The sequence below is a fragment of the Anser cygnoides genome, chromosome 8, assembly GCF_040182565.1.
Source record: "Anser cygnoides isolate HZ-2024a breed goose chromosome 8, Taihu_goose_T2T_genome, whole genome shotgun sequence".
Lineage (NCBI taxonomy): Eukaryota > Metazoa > Chordata > Aves > Anseriformes > Anatidae > Anser > Anser cygnoides.
In genome coordinates, this window is record NC_089880.1 from 25,685,403 (window position 1) to 25,702,249 (window position 16,847).

The 16,847-nt window shown below is 39.8% G+C and overlaps 1 protein-coding gene across 1 annotated transcript in view; it reads right to left on the reverse strand.

Annotated features, from left to right (window-relative positions):
* The window catches only part of LOC106033024 (AGBL carboxypeptidase 4), a 924,726-nt gene that overhangs the window by 155,691 nt on the left and 752,188 nt on the right, over positions 1–16,847 (reverse strand). The window contains exon 10 of the mRNA XM_048062129.2: positions 2,846–2,957. Within this exon, the coding sequence (XP_047918086.1) occupies positions 2,846–2,957 (112 nt within the window). The remainder of the gene's footprint in view (positions 1–2,845; positions 2,958–16,847) is intronic.

A 16,847-nucleotide genomic window follows, 5' to 3' on the forward strand; every position in this document is an offset into this window, starting at 1 on the left:
CTTAGCCTCGGACCATTCAATGCTGGAATCACTGTCGCTATAGCATTGTGTGCGTGCCTCATACCCACTTGACTTATTTCTGTGTCAGTCATCCTCCCTCCTCTGGAAAGAACTTTTTTCAAAGGAAACAGCTTATCTTCCATACTGCAGGAGCAGAAGAAAAATCCTCCTATACAGCAACACTTAAAATGTGGTTTTATGCTCTTATGGCAGCTAATTTTCCTTAAATGATTTAAAGTGAATGAATACATCTAAAGGGCCTGCACCAAGCCATTCTGGAATAACAACATGACACTGAACTTCTGCTTTAAACAACCCAGTCTCCTGTGGGCAGCTCCTCAAGACAGATCTTGTCTGGAGGGGGAGAGACGGAGGTTATTTTTTAATTACGATATTTTGCAGGGATCATTACTTTGCATTTTATTTCATTTCATATTCCCCAGTGTGGGGAGACTTCAGGTGAGGAGAGGGTGGCAGGACAAACCTTTTCAGATGTGTATTCCCTGATCCATCACAGTTTGACAACAGCCCCCTTGCAACTGGTTCACCTATGCATGCAGCCAGCCCTCTATCATGCGCTACTCATCTAACAGTTACACTTTACACCTGGACAGCACTTAAAATTTTAGCAGTCTGAAGTGATTCAAAGCAGGTTTCTCTTCTGGCCCTGTCAGGCTGAGAAGACAGGTTTTTATCTCAAGTACTTAATAAAACCAGTCACTATTAAAGCAGGATGGTGCATGTACAGCCCCATGCCCTCTCTCTGAGGCATCTGGCACTTTTCCCCCTTTTGTCCCAGAACTTCGGATATAGTCTTTTCATACAAATATAACTGGGATCAGAGGGACTAAGAATATGGTATTGCCTGGAAAAAAAAAAAAAAAGAAAATCCTTTCTACTGTCTTGTATTCTTGTATTCCTGAGGGTCTCAAACTGACAGAAGGGTTGGTATTGACTAGGGGATCATAAAACCAGACAACAGGTTTTTCTTGGTGAGTAGCTAATTCACTGAGAAATGAAACTCTGAAGAGACATCTGAACTTTGCTAGTAGTTTAATACAAAAAAAAAATAAAAATCCTAAATTGCATTAAAAAAAAAAAAAAGATTAAATAACCCTGAAAATGAAATGTTACATTTGTGTTTGAAAGGCTCCTTTTCTTTCCCTGAGAAGGAAATGAACTGAAACTGGTTCATCTCGGGTTGATTACTGGGGAGGGGTGGGAGACAGAGATGGAAGAGGAAAAGATTTCCATTTCATAACAACTCTAACCAGACATTTCTTTTGATTTTTCATTTCAGCTACCACAGCAAATAAAATCATTCTTTGCACACAGGGCAACAGGAAACTACCAGAGTTTTCAAAGCTTCCTTGGAATGGGACAAACCTGAAAATAATTTTTCCCCCAAGAATAGTTTTATTTTACTGACAGTGACTTTTAATAGTGCTGAGATGTGTCGCTTTACTAGTTATAGGCTTACTACACCCAACCTTCTTGTAATGTTTAAGGACCTCTTTGTCCCTGGAAAACAAAAAACACAAAACAAAACAAAAACTTTCTGCTCAGACAAAACAACCTGCATGCTCTTTCCATCTTCAAGAAGGAAATTGTCTTGTTCTTCGGAGTAGGAAAGAAAAGAAAGACCAAACTAGCTGGAATGCTCCTTTCTTTACTGTCCATCATCACCGCTCTAATATAAGATGTATTAAGAGCCGTAGTCACAAGCACAGTGCCAGGTGCTGCACAAACGGAACAGAAAAAATTCTGAGCCAAACAATTTGTGGTCTTAGAAAATATTTTACATACAATAGTGTCCTATATATGGGGTAGATTCCTACCTATGAACTTACCATTTCTGTGCCTAAAACCCCTTCTGTACAGGTATTACTACTATCTGGAAGATAAAAGGTTCAATTAAGATGTACTAGCAGAACCAGGAGTTAAAGTAAAGAAGCTCTTATTCTGTATATAATGTAGCCAGCAGTAAGAATTATTCTCTTTATTAACAAGGCAAACCAGGTCTTTTTTTTTTTTTTTTTTAAATACATTAATTGAAAGAAAAAAATATCCAGGGAATTAAAGATTCAAACATCATTTCCATAATGTGAGGCAGACAGAAGGGACAAATTTCAGGAATTCCACACAGAAAAAAATAATAAGCTATAAAATCTCCTCTTATATTTTTCGGTAGTGATTTTTTCCTACCCATCTCCATCTTTGTTCAGCAGTTTTTCCTTAGGTGCCACATTCAATAATCCTTCTGCACTTTGATGTCAAACATTCAATAGCTGTCTGCCTCCCTCCCACTCCTCTTCTCCATATTCCCTGCAATCCATCTCCTCTGATTAGCTAAGATTTCACCTTCAAGAACACCTCTGCTTCTGAGTGAGCACGAGTGTGTGCGTGTGTATTTATATAATATTTGCAAATATTATCCTCCTCCTGCTCTGCACGCTACATAGCAACCCCTGCCGGAGCTCTGGATTAAGCATCAATGCCATTCAGTAATTCAATTTGGGGGGCCTGCTGTTTCAAATCCAGCTCAGGACATCACGAGAGCAGCTCGATTGAATTTAGGCCCTGCTTTCAGCATTATTTCATATTTAATCTGAGCTGAACTTCATTTCACTTGCTCTCTCCACTCCGATGCTTCCTGCAACAAAAGACACTTCAGATGTTCCCTGATCTCATGCAGTGGAGGTGGTGTTCGCTTGCTTCTCTCTTATTTTGGTTTGCCACTGGATTAAGCCACGTCAGAGTTGCTGGCAGCTCGCACAACCCCGCAGGAGGAGACAGACAGTACCTTAGCTGAGTGGCTGTTCTGGTGTTACTTTTCCCCACTCACCGGGTTGTTGTACATCTCGATGATGAGCTGTTTCACTCCGTGCAGGGTGGGATGAGCCCACGGAGATGGATTTGCCCAGTGCCGGTTTAAATCGAACCCCATCAGGGAGCACCTGCACACACACACACAAAAAAACACAACACTAAGGACATATATGGGATGCAGCCCCTCCTAGCTTCAGAATTAGAATTAGGGCTGTATTCTGCAGCTGCAGTATTTGAATAAGTTATTCTTACAGGAAAAAAAAATAATAATAATAAAAAAGAAAATTCTCCCCTGAGGACAAGGAAAGCCTGCAGCAACAGCCACTGTTAGAAATAACGTGAGCAGCCGAGTATCTACAGAATATCTACGTCTTTGGCCCTTCAGTTTTCTTCATGCACAGCACAGATATTCCCTCTGTCCTTTGCCTTTCACCAGCTTGCCACACTGGTGCTGGAAGAGCCTGCATGGCACTCGAGTTTCAAGTCTCTTCAGAGCTGCAGCTGGGGGTCTGAAGCTATGAGGATAATTCATGCACTGCATCACCAGGCCTTTACTTTGCCCTCAGTCAGGCCTTGACTCAGCAAAGCTGTTAAGAGCATTGAAATCAATGGCCATTAAGTATGTGCTTAAGGGATTTAAAGCATGAATGTAACTGTTCACTAACCCAGGGCCTCAGTCTCTTTCCCTCCTGCAATTGCCTATGAGAAAATTAGCCAGCCAAGATGCTAAGTTAAAACATTTTTTGGCCATCAGATCTTGTGGTCAATGAAACATATATACCACTTTGGCTTCTCCTTCCTGCCCTGGCTCATCTCCCTCATAGCACGTTGCATTACATTTGATTCAGCTGCTCTCAGTCCCGTGGAGTAATATTCCCCTCTGAGCGAAGTCCCATTAAAACTCAGTGTGCTGGTGGTAGGGTGAATGTACAAGAAATTAAAAATCTAGAGGAGGCAGAGATACGAGGGGGAAATTATTTCCCTTGTCTACTGCAGATATCACCTACACAATCTCTGGCCACTGATACAAGCTGGGAGTTAAATCCCTTCTACTGTCTCAGTCTGAGTTTGGGACCAGTGAAGCTCAAGCAGATCTTCAAGAACTGGGACCTGAAATCAGCTCAGGAATTCTATGAAAGATCATACAAAGTACACAGAAATAATAAAAGCTCAGACAGAAATGCAACTTTCTATATAATACAAGCAAACAAACAAAAAAAAATCAACTTCATTGCTAAGCCTTAAATCTTCTTGAGAAAACAAGAGCTTTCATTGATCCCTGGTCTATTATGAGAATGTCTGTTCAGCCTTAATCTTTTAAACACACCTATGTAAACAACAGAGATTTACTCCAGTGGCACTATCCTTTAACAAAAATTCTAAGAATCTAGAGACCAAAAACCTTAAGTTTAACTGGCAAAAAGAAATGAAAATGCTCCCACTTCTCTAGCAGTAGAAACAAACGACTGCGTATAGCAATCCCAAATAAAAGCTAGAGACAGGTGAAATGCTAAGAAGAGTGAGGGGATGAAACCAGAGGTGATGTGGAGAAAGCATGGAGAAAGCCAACACCTTATCTTAGTCATCACCAGTCTGCTTGTCTAGAGAACAGCTGTGCTTCTTCTCTGGACACACCAAAAATTCCACAGGCAATCATGACTGTTGTCTCCAGCCCATGGTAAAGCAAAACACATTATAGAAGATTTCTCCCCCACCACCCTCCCTTTTTTTGGTCTTAATATAAACTCTTTCTAATCGGCTCAACTAATCCTACCTTCTTTTGATCTCACAGACATTGATACAAAATCAGAGGTACTTTCACAGAATCATCTAGGTTGGAAGAGGCCTCCAAGATCACCTAGTCCAACCTCTGACCTCACACTAACAAGTCCTCCACTAAACCATATCACTAAGCACTACATGTCTTTCAGGCATAGGTGGAATTACACTGGGATAAAACCAGTGTAAGAACAGAATCACAGGAACAAGGTTTTCATTTAACAAACAGAAACTCTGGTCATTGTCATAAGTCTTACTGCATTTTGGAACAATTCCCAACAAATGGCAAGCTCACTCTAAAGGACAAGTTTGTTAAGAGATCAGTTCATAGCCCCTTATAGATGAAGCGTCCCATTTACATTTTGTTTTAGTTTTGTTTCAAACTAATAACACTATAAAAAGCAAGTGCATTTTGATTCCATTAGATTACTCTCCAAAGCACATTAAAGTGGGCAAGCTACAGAACACCAAAAGCAAACTTTAAATTCTTACATGGGTTGTCAATATTATATTTGGGACTTGGGGCTTTTTAGATAACATTGTATAAGTCATCCCTATAGGGAACAGAAGTAGGTAATAACTAATTTACGGAAGATACCAAGGCATTGCAATTTGCAGTATCTAAATTTGCCACAAATCTCTGGTTAGTGATGAATCTTGTAGTTCATTTCAAGCAAGAACAGTTGAAAATAGTTGTCTTTACTCAAGAAGACTTTATAAACACAAAAAAAAGCAATGCTTGACAAACAAGTTATTCATTTGGGAAGCTCCTTTGAGTTCTATTTAATAGGATCCCAAATTAATTTCCAAATATCACTTAGCTAGTCTTTGATATGATATATCACATCTTTATCAATGTAAGAACAATTAATTCAATTTCTGAAATTTCTGATGGAGGCATTAGTATTTCTTTCCAGTCTGGGAACAGTGTAATGTTTTTTTTCTCCTTTAAGTCTTTTTTTTTTTTTTTTTCCTAAAGACAAATTTGTATCCACCACACTTTTGCTTTATTCATCTGTTGCAAACTTGTGGTCTCTCTAAGGAAACATCAAGTTGTGTTCCTTGGTACTTCAGATTTGATTATTGACTCTTTTACATGTAGAGCTATCTCCCTAAACTCACATATATCAGGACATGACCAAAACACAGAGTAAGAGTCTCCCACATGCCTGTTACAGATGCTGCACTCATTATTTTCTCTTGCTCCCAGATGATGTGATCTCCCTTGTGGTAGTACCTCCAATGCAAGCACTTGAACAAGATAACTTACGAATTGCATTTTGCACTGCTTTTTAATTCCCCCTACCAAGCTTAAAATAGTTCATTTCCAGTACACATTGCTTGCTGTTTCCATTGCTTAACTGTTTACTTCCTGCTTCAAGCATTGGGCAGGCAAAGTAGAAATACAGGTATGTTCTGGAAATGCAGCTCTGCAATGGGAAACAATTATGTTCTAATACAATACAGTGCCTTTCAGTATTTAAGACCAGCTTGCTCTCTCACTTAGACTGCAAGTGGCTTCAGTGTGGTTCCTCATATAACTAAATATTCCCCAGATCTGTCCTACTGAGCTTAGGTTTATTTTGTGCAGTAAAGTCTTCTGTACAAAACTGACAAGATGAAAAAAAAAACACAACTAAATAATGTCAAAGGACAGTTTAAGGATAATCTTTGAATCTTTGAAAAGTGATGTGGAGGAGACCAAAACAGGACACATTACAGACTCCAACAGGTGCAAGAGAAGACAAAAGTGGTTCTAAAATTAGCAACGGATGGAGGAAGTGAACATCTCTAGAGTAAGGGCATCAGAAAATACCCCATTCCATGACATTTGATGTCCATGCCCATGAATGCTCTTATTAATGGTAGTATTGACATGGAGCTAGATAAGAAGGACATACACAGACTACCACAGGTTAGAGGTGGAATCAGGAGTAGGTGAGTTTTCTACAACAACAACAAAAAAATGTAGTAGCAAACTGCTGCTATCACCTGATTGTGGCCATCATTCACTATGTGAAAACCTGGGCTTTGTATCAGTCATTGCTGACCCAAAAAAATGACATACATCTTAAAATATTTAAGCTGTCAACAATTACTTGAAGATTGGATTGTGATGGTTAGGGTTTGCTAGATATACATACCACTATGTTTCTGTTCTGTGACAACGTACATTTAAATCAGGTTCTGTTGTTACACTTGTTGAATTAGAATTTGCTTTTCACAAATGTTCTTCAGCCTTTTTCTAAAATTTCTATTTTCTACCAGCAGATAAATTTATTACAGTGTTTACAAATTTACATAAACACAGCGCAAATTCAGTCAAAGCAAATGAGTTTCAAAATTGAAATGGAAACTGAAATATTTTGCAGTATTTATCCTCCCTACTTGGGAGACAGCCAGATCTCAAGAGGTTACCAGCTTCACTCAGTAAAACCAAAGATGTTCAGACCAGCATTCAGCTTGCTGGGCAATTATCTGGACAGAACCTCTTTGCTTCTGAGGGCTTAACTCAACAGAGGTTTTAAGGACTTCCTATGCAGCTGCTTTAATGAAAACATCTTTGTTCCTTGCTAGAGTTGAGGTTTAGCACAAAGGCCTACGCTAGGTTTATTTTTAGGGCTGCTTCCTATCCTTTCAAGCTGTGTATTTTCTTTCTGGAATCTCCAAGTTACAGAAACTTCCAGGACCTCTGCATTCCTTTTGCTTGGGTTCTTCTCCCTCCCCTATTCATTTTTCCTACTATTTGAGTCCAAGTCTCTTGCTAACAGACCCATTTCCACAAGGTGAGATATGGAGAATAATGGAGGAAAAGAGTTAAAGAAATCCTTTTTCATGGCATATGATTTAATACAAAGAAAACTCTACACTCTTCCCTTCAGCTTTGTAAGGTTGCGTTGGTTCATTGGATCAGTACCAGGTGAATCTCTAGATAATATTGCACACAAAGCCAGGGAGTTCAAATCCACAAATGGCACTACTGACAGGGTTAGGATTTGAAATTGAAAAGGTAGTGGGGGGGACCTCAGGCTTATTGCAATACAAGCAGAGACAGAGGGTAATTGGTCTCTATTGTTGCACTTCGAGGCAAGAGTAACAGCAAGGAACTGCTGAGAGACTGCAGCCTGCAATATCACGCAGGAAGAGTAGGTGTGCAGTGTAAGAGCGAATACAAGAGGAACACATGGAAGACTTGTTTCTTTTAATAAATATATCATTTTAAACCTGTTGTATTCACGACATTTTACAAATCAACTCTACACCTGCTGTTGTCGGCGAAGTCAGAGTCTTCATTAGCAAGCATTTCATCATGCGGGTGCTTGGGGTTTGCGATTTATGCATTTGCCTATTATTCATTAAAGAGGATTCATTCAAGCCTACACGTTCTAAAGCAATTAGGTAGCAAGACATCCTAACACTCCAGTTACAGAGAATCCCCCTCCCAACTCTCTCCCCCCTTCACAGCTTTCTGCATTTTTAATTTAGAGCTCTGGAAACCTTCACAAAGGCTATTTAACATAACCACTGCAGTGTGCTCCAGGCAGAACACGAGTGGCCATACAGAGCAGAACAGCATTAGCTACCAGAGACCACATGGTGGAGTAGATGTTTACAGAATGAGCGCTGCATGGTGTACTGACATAATTTTAAATAGTACATGATGGTTAAAGATGTGTTTCTCCATTTTCTGTGTAAACAATGTTAAATAAGAATAAACACAAAGGGATATTTTCTCCTTCTGATGAATAAATGCATTTCTCAGAGCTGGTAATAGGCGCTACACACACACGCACCAAGGAGAATACACATCCCCACCTGACATGGGCAGACTCCCTTCTCTGATCTGTAGGATACATCTCAATTCCAGTATTTTACTCTCCCTACACACCCTGGGTCCTCAGTAATGCCAGAAGAATTCCTGGGCACGAAGCAGAGCACTGGAAATAAAAACACATCCCGCGTATAGGAGAATCCTGCTGTGTTTCTGGGATGTAAGACAGTAAGAGCTGATCATTAGCACATCTCTTCCTGCACATTCTCCAGCACTGTGCCCAGTCCACTTCTCCATTTTTCAAGGGACAGTTTCCAGCACATCCCCAGGGAGACAAGTCACAGTTTAGCAAAGCCCTTCCCTAAGAAGCGTGTATCTGGCCCCACATGTGGGTCTCTCCACGTATCCACTCTGCAGGGGCAGGTCTCACCCATCCTGCCCCAGGAAGGTGTTCATGGGACTCCTGCTCCCTGCTGGGTGCTGAGTCACACCGGCACATCAATCTTGCATATCCAGGTGCAAGTAACTGAGAACACCTACGGTTCTTCCATTTTAAAGCCTGATTCATTTTTTGGCCTTTTCAAAACCAAACATATTGCTCACTTAATGAGAAGAAACCAGCAGAGTTTTTCACACCTTTTGGATTCCCAAAATTTTCCACTGCTGACACTGACCATTCAGAAATTTCATATGCATAGACTGCAGTGCAGCATATACAAACTTTCTTTCCTGATAGAATCCACGATCCACCTGCAACTCATGGATCACAACCTGTTAGCATCTGAGAAGGAGAATTCCAACTTCACATGTGATTAATTTACCCAGCTCCCAGCTCTCTGAGTGCTGTCAGCAGGTCAAACTCCTCTACGTCCTCCTTCCCAGTCTTCCTGACATTTCACATCTTCCGCACAACATCCCCAAACCTTTCCCTTCAGAAAGGCAGACTTCCTATAAACTACTTGTATTTCGTTGTCATTCTATCTTCCTGGGTTTAGTACCCTTTGGCAGGCTGGGGGGAGGATAAGATGAACTCATCACTAGTGTTCACAGAAAACAACACACACATAAGCATTTCCCAAGACACAGCTTATCCTGAGTCCTGCTTCTGTGCTCTTAAAATTTGGATATGCCACAGCTGCACAGATACATACAACCTTAATTCAGCCCTCTGTATGTCATTATTATAACACAGTCTTCAACTGCTAGAGCACAGGGTCCTTTTCCACAGGGTCCTTTATTCCACACACAGGATCAACACTGTTCATTAATGAGTGTATTATTCAATATTTTGTCTTTTCCTTATTGCTCTACATTCAGCCCTAGGCTCCTGCTTACTGCATGCTACTCAAAGCCTCCTCCAAAGACAGAGCTATTCAGTTCCTCATTGCTTTTCTGAAGTGCTTAGCACTGCAGGACACAATTGCTTTATAAACAATGATGGACTTATTTTTCCAACTGCATTGGTACAAGAGGGAACCACATTGTCCCCAGTTCATAGAAGAGCAGTCAGAATACAGTGAATTAGTAAAAAGGCACACACTAATTTGGACCACTGAATCTGAGAGGCCAAAGACAGGATTTTTTTGTTTAAGAGAACTTCACTTTACATAGCATGTTATGTATTCACCATCTAATAGTCTGATAGTCCGACTGTACTCAAGGCTTCTCCAAATCTGACCTGAAATGACAACATAGGCCATTAGAATATTAGAAACAGCCAAATCTAGGAATTAGGACAGTCAGTGGTGAAGGTTCCTATAAAATGTTAAATTATTAATAGTTTATATATGGGTTTCAGGAGTTTTTTGGTTATACCTTTATTTGCCCATTTTGCTTGGCTTTGGAGTTTACTGCTGCAGTGAACTCTGTCCAAGATCCTGCTCTCATACATAGTGGTTGATCTCGCCCTTTCTCTCCTGAACAGCGTTAACCAATTACACCACTGCATTGCAGCTTGTCAGACTATTTGCACCCCAAACTACCACCTATGCTGAAGCAGTGATGGTACTCACACATTTTCAATAGGTCCACGCCAGAACTCAGCCAGAAGCAATCCATCTCCAGCACCTCAAAGGCCTTCTCCTCTGATATCTGGAAGTGCAAGTTTGACTTGGTACCCAAACAGCCAGGAAGGTGTGCTCTATTCTGATGAGACGGCAAGCAGAAAAGCAGCACAGGACTGGCAACCTGCTAGCTGAATACTCCCTAGCAAGGTTTAACTGCCCAGCACCAGAGAGCACAATCCCTGGCTTCCTTTTATAACTGTTTGCTAACAGGCTCTAACACTTAGGTATTTCTCACCCTCATACACAGCTGGGATATTGATTGTATCCCTGCACGGTCTTGCCATGTCTGTAACTAGCTCAGCTTGCAAATGGCTTTTTGAATTGGGTACATAAATATCCATCCATTTTTGAGTTGGCAGAAGAGAAGGCCCCTTTATCGTCTCTGCACAGCATTACTCAACACATACCCGTTGTCTGCAAGCAGCCTACCCGTGCTTCACTAGTTATAGCCTAACTTTCACCCACAGTTAGAGTCATGGGTACATCCATTAGCCAGGAGCTCCAATACAGAGTCCCTTTGCCACCTATTACGTGAAAAATTTACAACTGTATGGAAAGTCCTGAACAACACCCCAGGTCTCATAATATTCCAGAAGAGGAGAAAATGACCCAGTGGTTCACTTAGGGCAATAACATAAGACTGTGGAGACCTTTTATGCAACCTATGGAAAAATTGCAATGTCTCAGTTCTCCTCTTGTAAAAATAAGTATATTACCGACCCTCCATGGTGTTTTGAAAGGAAATATGTGAAGGATTATGAAATACTTCGGTGCTACAGCAATGGGAATATATTAGGCTCTATAGATGGAGTTTAAGTGGTTTATGGAATCTCAGGAAGGTTTTCTGACATAGCCTGAATTGCAGTGAGATTCACTTCCAACAAGGTTGCGCTACTTCACACTTAACATTCGCTTCTGAAATACTTGTAAGAGCAATAACATATCCCAGCCTCATTTTATGAGAGAAATTCTGAGTTTTTATTTATATATGTATAAATATATATACACACAGAGCTACATATATATGTATCAGTGAATATTTCCTCTTGCTCCTTCTATACACAAATCCTTGTCAGTAAAGACTTTTTCCTTTCAAATGTGTCTCTATTCTCACTTTAATTTTCAAGGTCATCTGGCCCACTGGGTGTGTTATATATTGCTGTCTAATTAAAGAGAGCACATTAACCTTACTCTATTAGGTTGTTTTAGTACCTGCCAGCCGAATGCCGTGCATTTAGCAAAGGGACAATGTGGCCAAGTCGATTTAAAAAACAAAACAAAACACCTGAGCATTTGTCTTTGGAAAGTCCACCAGAAACTCTGAGAATGATGCAAATATTCTTTCCATAATCACTGCTGTGATAAAATAACAAACATTTCATAACAGAAATAATCCCAGTGCCTTGTTTGTCACATAACATTTCAGAAGATGGCAGACAAGCTATAAAGCCCTGATCTGTCTCTGATTGCAATCAACAAAAAGACCAGATGCTTTCAAAGGAAGTTAAATCAGGCTCAGATCTTTTCCAATCACTTCTTAATTTAAGGGGCAGAGTTTTACCATCTGAGCTTCACTGCATGGTATTGCCTCAGCCCAAACAACACAGAGAAGGAGAAACTATATGACAGCACAGTGGTCTCTGTTCCATTGCCAATTTTACCTCGTATCACTTAGGCTCTGTATTTTCCACTAGTCCCGTCAGTTGAGCACACTATACACCCTAGAAGGTAAGCTACCTGGCAAAGATATATTTCTCATAATATTCCATGACATCTCCTCTTACTAACTCAAAACAATGTATGAGGGGATTTGGTGCCATCGCATGAGATATGGGTCAGTTGTCTGATACAGATGCTTGCCTGATGCAGAAGAATGGGAGTGTAAAAGCACTCAAACTGTAACTCCTATCAATCACTGCAACGCACCAGCAGAATGTGATTTGATACCGAGCCAAGCTGAAAGTACACATTTTGATTCCAGAGCACTGAAAACAACTCATTGCAATGACTAATGGTACAATGAAAGATTAGTTTGAGAATCCTGATGAGAATGTTAAGTCTGAAAAAAAAATTAAACCTTCGGGGATTTGGAGCATTTGGTTTTTCTATTGTTATCCCTACAAGACAAGCACTTTGGGAAAAATGGTCAGAAAAGCAATTTTTGTCTACTAGTTAATAGAAAATTATTATACCATTTTCTGCAATGTATAGAAGAATGCAATAATTACTGAAGACATACAACATTTGAAAAAGGGAGCTCAAGATGAAATACCGTGCCAAACTAAATCTGTAGGTAACCTTCACAAAGGCAGACCATGAGATTTCAGGTGGAGACCGACCTTAGCATACTTGTTATCGCACCCTGTACATTAAACTTTTTTGATCAAAAAATATCTGTTAACTAAAAATATGAACGAGTGAAAATTTTGTTAGCCCATTTACTTGAATTACACCTGCCATATAGAATTGATCTTATTTTCTTGTGTAATCCTTTAAGAGATCATTTAATATGAAATTATGACACATCACTGGACCTGGCTTTATACTTCTCATCCTGAGATGCTTTGCTTTCAAACGTAACTGAAGGCAGAGAGCTTCAAAACTGTCAAAGACAAGACTGCATCCTTCAGTCTACCTGCATCCCTCTTGCATTATGGTCTATACTATTTTTCTAGTGAACTCTCCACTCAATCAGACAAATTATTAATGAATATTAAAGCACTAACATACGTGGATATATTAAAATTATGTTAGCAAATCAAAAAATATGATTGAGAACTTTTGTTAAGTTCAATGGCAACCTTGTCAACTGTCGCTCAAAAAAATTAAAGTGAATAGGTAGAACACATGCCCAGTATTACTTGATCAAAATTTTATATTTACTTGTTCTCTTAAGCTTATTGCTTGTGAAATGTAAGATGCCACAGCAGTGGAAGGAAATATAGTGCAATATCAGCTCAGGGTTAAAAAGTACTAATGCTTGCATGTGCTGCAGTACCCAATACTATTTGCCCTTCCCCACTGACTGTTCTCAGAGTTTCCTTTCCATTTCACATCTGCACTGTAGCAACAGAAGAGCTACTTCTCAGTCTGGCTTCTTAAGAAAATGAGATTTGTGCATCCTGTACAGTACTGAGCATGCGCAAAGGTGTGATTTTGCCTGTCTGTTCTCTGCCCCTCCCTCATCTAACTTCTAACCCCAATGGCTAATTTTAACTCAGTTTAATAGAAAAGGACGTAATGGTAAGGAGGATTACCAGTACTCATAAAATGTATGCTTCCTTGTGCGTCTAAGGGGAAAAAGGCTTAAGGAGGGAGAAACAAAGTTCTTGTGGAAATCCAGCCAGGCCAGAGCTCTGCTCATCTGGCTCCCTGCACACCCCTAAAAGGACTTGAGATGAAGTACAGTGACATGACAATGCCATGAGAAACAGTTTCCCCCAGAAAATCAGACATGTATAGATGTCAGACAAATCGAAAGTTGGAAAGGAGTTTTTGACTGAAAGGGTGCTCTCATGAACATCTCAACTGAAGAAAATATTATGCAATGAAGTAAGTCTTTATTAGGTAACAAAATCCATGTTTAAAATAAACAAATGATAAAAATATGACTTTCTATCCACAACAATTTTCAAAATGTGACTGGAAAAAGCCCCAAGTAACACACGTATCACTGAAGTTAGATTTGCTTTGAGAAGGCAGTCTGAACAAAGATCTCCAGAGGTCCATAAAAATATCTTTTTCCTATAATTCTATGAAAGTCCCAAATATAGGGAAAGTTTCAATTGCTGCTCCTACCTCAGTAGACACCAGAGAACCCAGCTGTGCAACAGCAGACTTCGCAGTCTTATAGAATGATCTATTTTTCTTTTTGCATATTTGCAGTTTAACACAGTTCATCACCCTTGAGATACAATCCTATGGCAAAAATGTACAATGAATGAGAACATATATGAGTGGGAAGTGGAGGAGCAAACAGATTTCAATTTCAAGCTTTCATAGCTTAGCATAAACAAACATGAAACAATTCATCCTCAGAATATAGAGGTGGGAGGAGGTTATTGACAGTGTCCTCTAGACACGCAGGGAGACTGAGAACTAGAGAGCCTGGAGCGAACAGAACACTTTAAGAATTGTTTAAAACCTTAAGAAAGTTAGAAACGAAGATGAAGCTTGCCTGTTTCATTCATAGGAGCTGTAACAGCAATTCTTGTATGCTGCTACACCCAGACTGTTAAAAAAAAAAATAATAAAAAAATAAGTCAGCCCTGTCAAATGTGGCTTTCTCCTTAACAAACAAGACCTTTTGAAAATATGAGTTAAAATTCAGAATGGGTGAACAGATCCTAGAGAAAGTAACAGAAATAGCTTCTAAAGAACTTACACTCGGCTAAGTCTCTTTATGAGTCTGAAAAGCCTAAATTATTATTTTTTATATTTCCCCCTCCATTATTTTTCACAAATTTATCCTTTTCCTGTATGCAAGCTGTCATGGGACCAAGATTCAAAACAGTCATCTCAGATAGTGTCCCATTTCTGCACGTTCTAGCTGACAAAGATGATCTTGTAGCGATCATGAAGTGATTAGAGAGAGAGCTTTCTTCTGTTCCAGATTTGTACAGACACTCCTTTAAGCTGTAAGCAGACAATCTAAGAAAGCCCACCTCCCCAGCTGACTCTCCCATTAGCTTCTCTATTCTCACAGCTTTAAAAGCAGCGATGCGCTGTGCAGATTGTTACTGCTTCAGCACCAGTGGTGCCTCCCATGGGAAGCTTGTTTTGAAGAATCACTAACAAAAATAACTACTAGTTCAGGCCGTACCTGAGGCCACTGCCTCTGTATGATAAAGTTCTTGTGTTCCCAACCTTCTTGTGTTCCCAACCCATCCCACTGTCATCTTCCCAATGCGGTTCAGAAATTAGTCCTTTCAGCTATATTTTTGCACTGAAGTACTTCCATATTTGACAGGCAAGACAGAAAACTATTCAGCAGTGCTGATACGTGGTTTGTTCAAGCTAAAAACTAGGATCTGAGTGCCGTGAGTTCCACCGTGGACTGAAGTAGTTCTTTGATTTGGGGAGTTAGTGCTCCCACCTTTGAGTATTTTGGAAGCTGATTCTTGTTCTTGCCTCCTGACAAAATTTCAAGGCAACTTGTTCTTAAGGCCCATGAAATGGGATTACTGGAGGCATGTAGAGAAAAGAGCAATTCACTACTTTCAAAATCAAATCACTCTTCTATACTGGCTTGACCTGAATGCCTGCCAGGAACACTGTGGTATCCCTATCTGAAATTCACATTCAAACTCACAGGGCGGAATTAATCAAATAAAACAAACTTTGACAGTAGTGAAATGGGTCACCCTGACCACACACGTGTTTGAAAGAGTAGATGGAGGTAAACAAATCTAAGGCTTACAAAATTAAGTGGCTCACTTGTAATGGAAGCACATGGAAAGAATAGTTTCACGGCCAGAAAAAAGAGGAGATGAAAATGACTTTCTTCAGTTTGAAATAAAATTTATTGAAGCCCGGAAGACAAGAACAGAGACAAAGAAAAACAAAACAAAACAGCCCAGAAGAGCCCTGAAAATCCAATCTCTCCCATCAGCCTCTGGAAAATGGATAACCTATGCGTGGTATGATTGAATTTCACTGTTTCATCACCCTAGCGGTAGCATCTTGTATGAAACTCTGTTTTATGAATTGAGTTTTGAGAGGGGCCTGAGAGAGCAGAAGTTATACCAATCTAATCAGGATGTGACAAACACATGCATCAAAATGTTGCATTGTCAAGATCCAGAAGCCACTTAATTCCAGAAAGATTTTCGAGTTGAGAAAGCAGTTTTGGCAACAGCATTCAAAATGATGAGAAGGAAGATGAAAATCCAGGTGGAGGAGGATAATTTTCTTTTTCAAAACATACTTTCAAAAATTAGGCCAAGTTCCTGTGTGGTTTCCAACCTCTTATGCAAACCTGTGTTTTGTTCGAATGAAGGACACAGGCATTTTCTTCCATTTGTTCCATCTGTTTTCTAAACATATTATAAAAATGGAATGAAAGGTACATAAATGAGATCAATCACACCATCGTAAAATCCATAAAGTCATAAGACACCACACAACACTGAGCAAAACATCCCAAAAAGGAGTTTAAATACAAGAAATAACACGTTAATGTATTGCCATGCAAAGAAACATGCTAATACCATTGTCACATAGGAAAGTAAGCAAGATTCAGGATCCTGCTTTGTAACAGCTCCTAAACAAAAGCAGAGCACAGAAATGGTCTATGATTATGGGTAACATGAGACCAAATCAGAAAGCATGTGCATTTAAGAGAGACAACATCAAATGCTTCTTCCTTCAAAAGAAAAAGAACTTCACAATCACTTCGCATT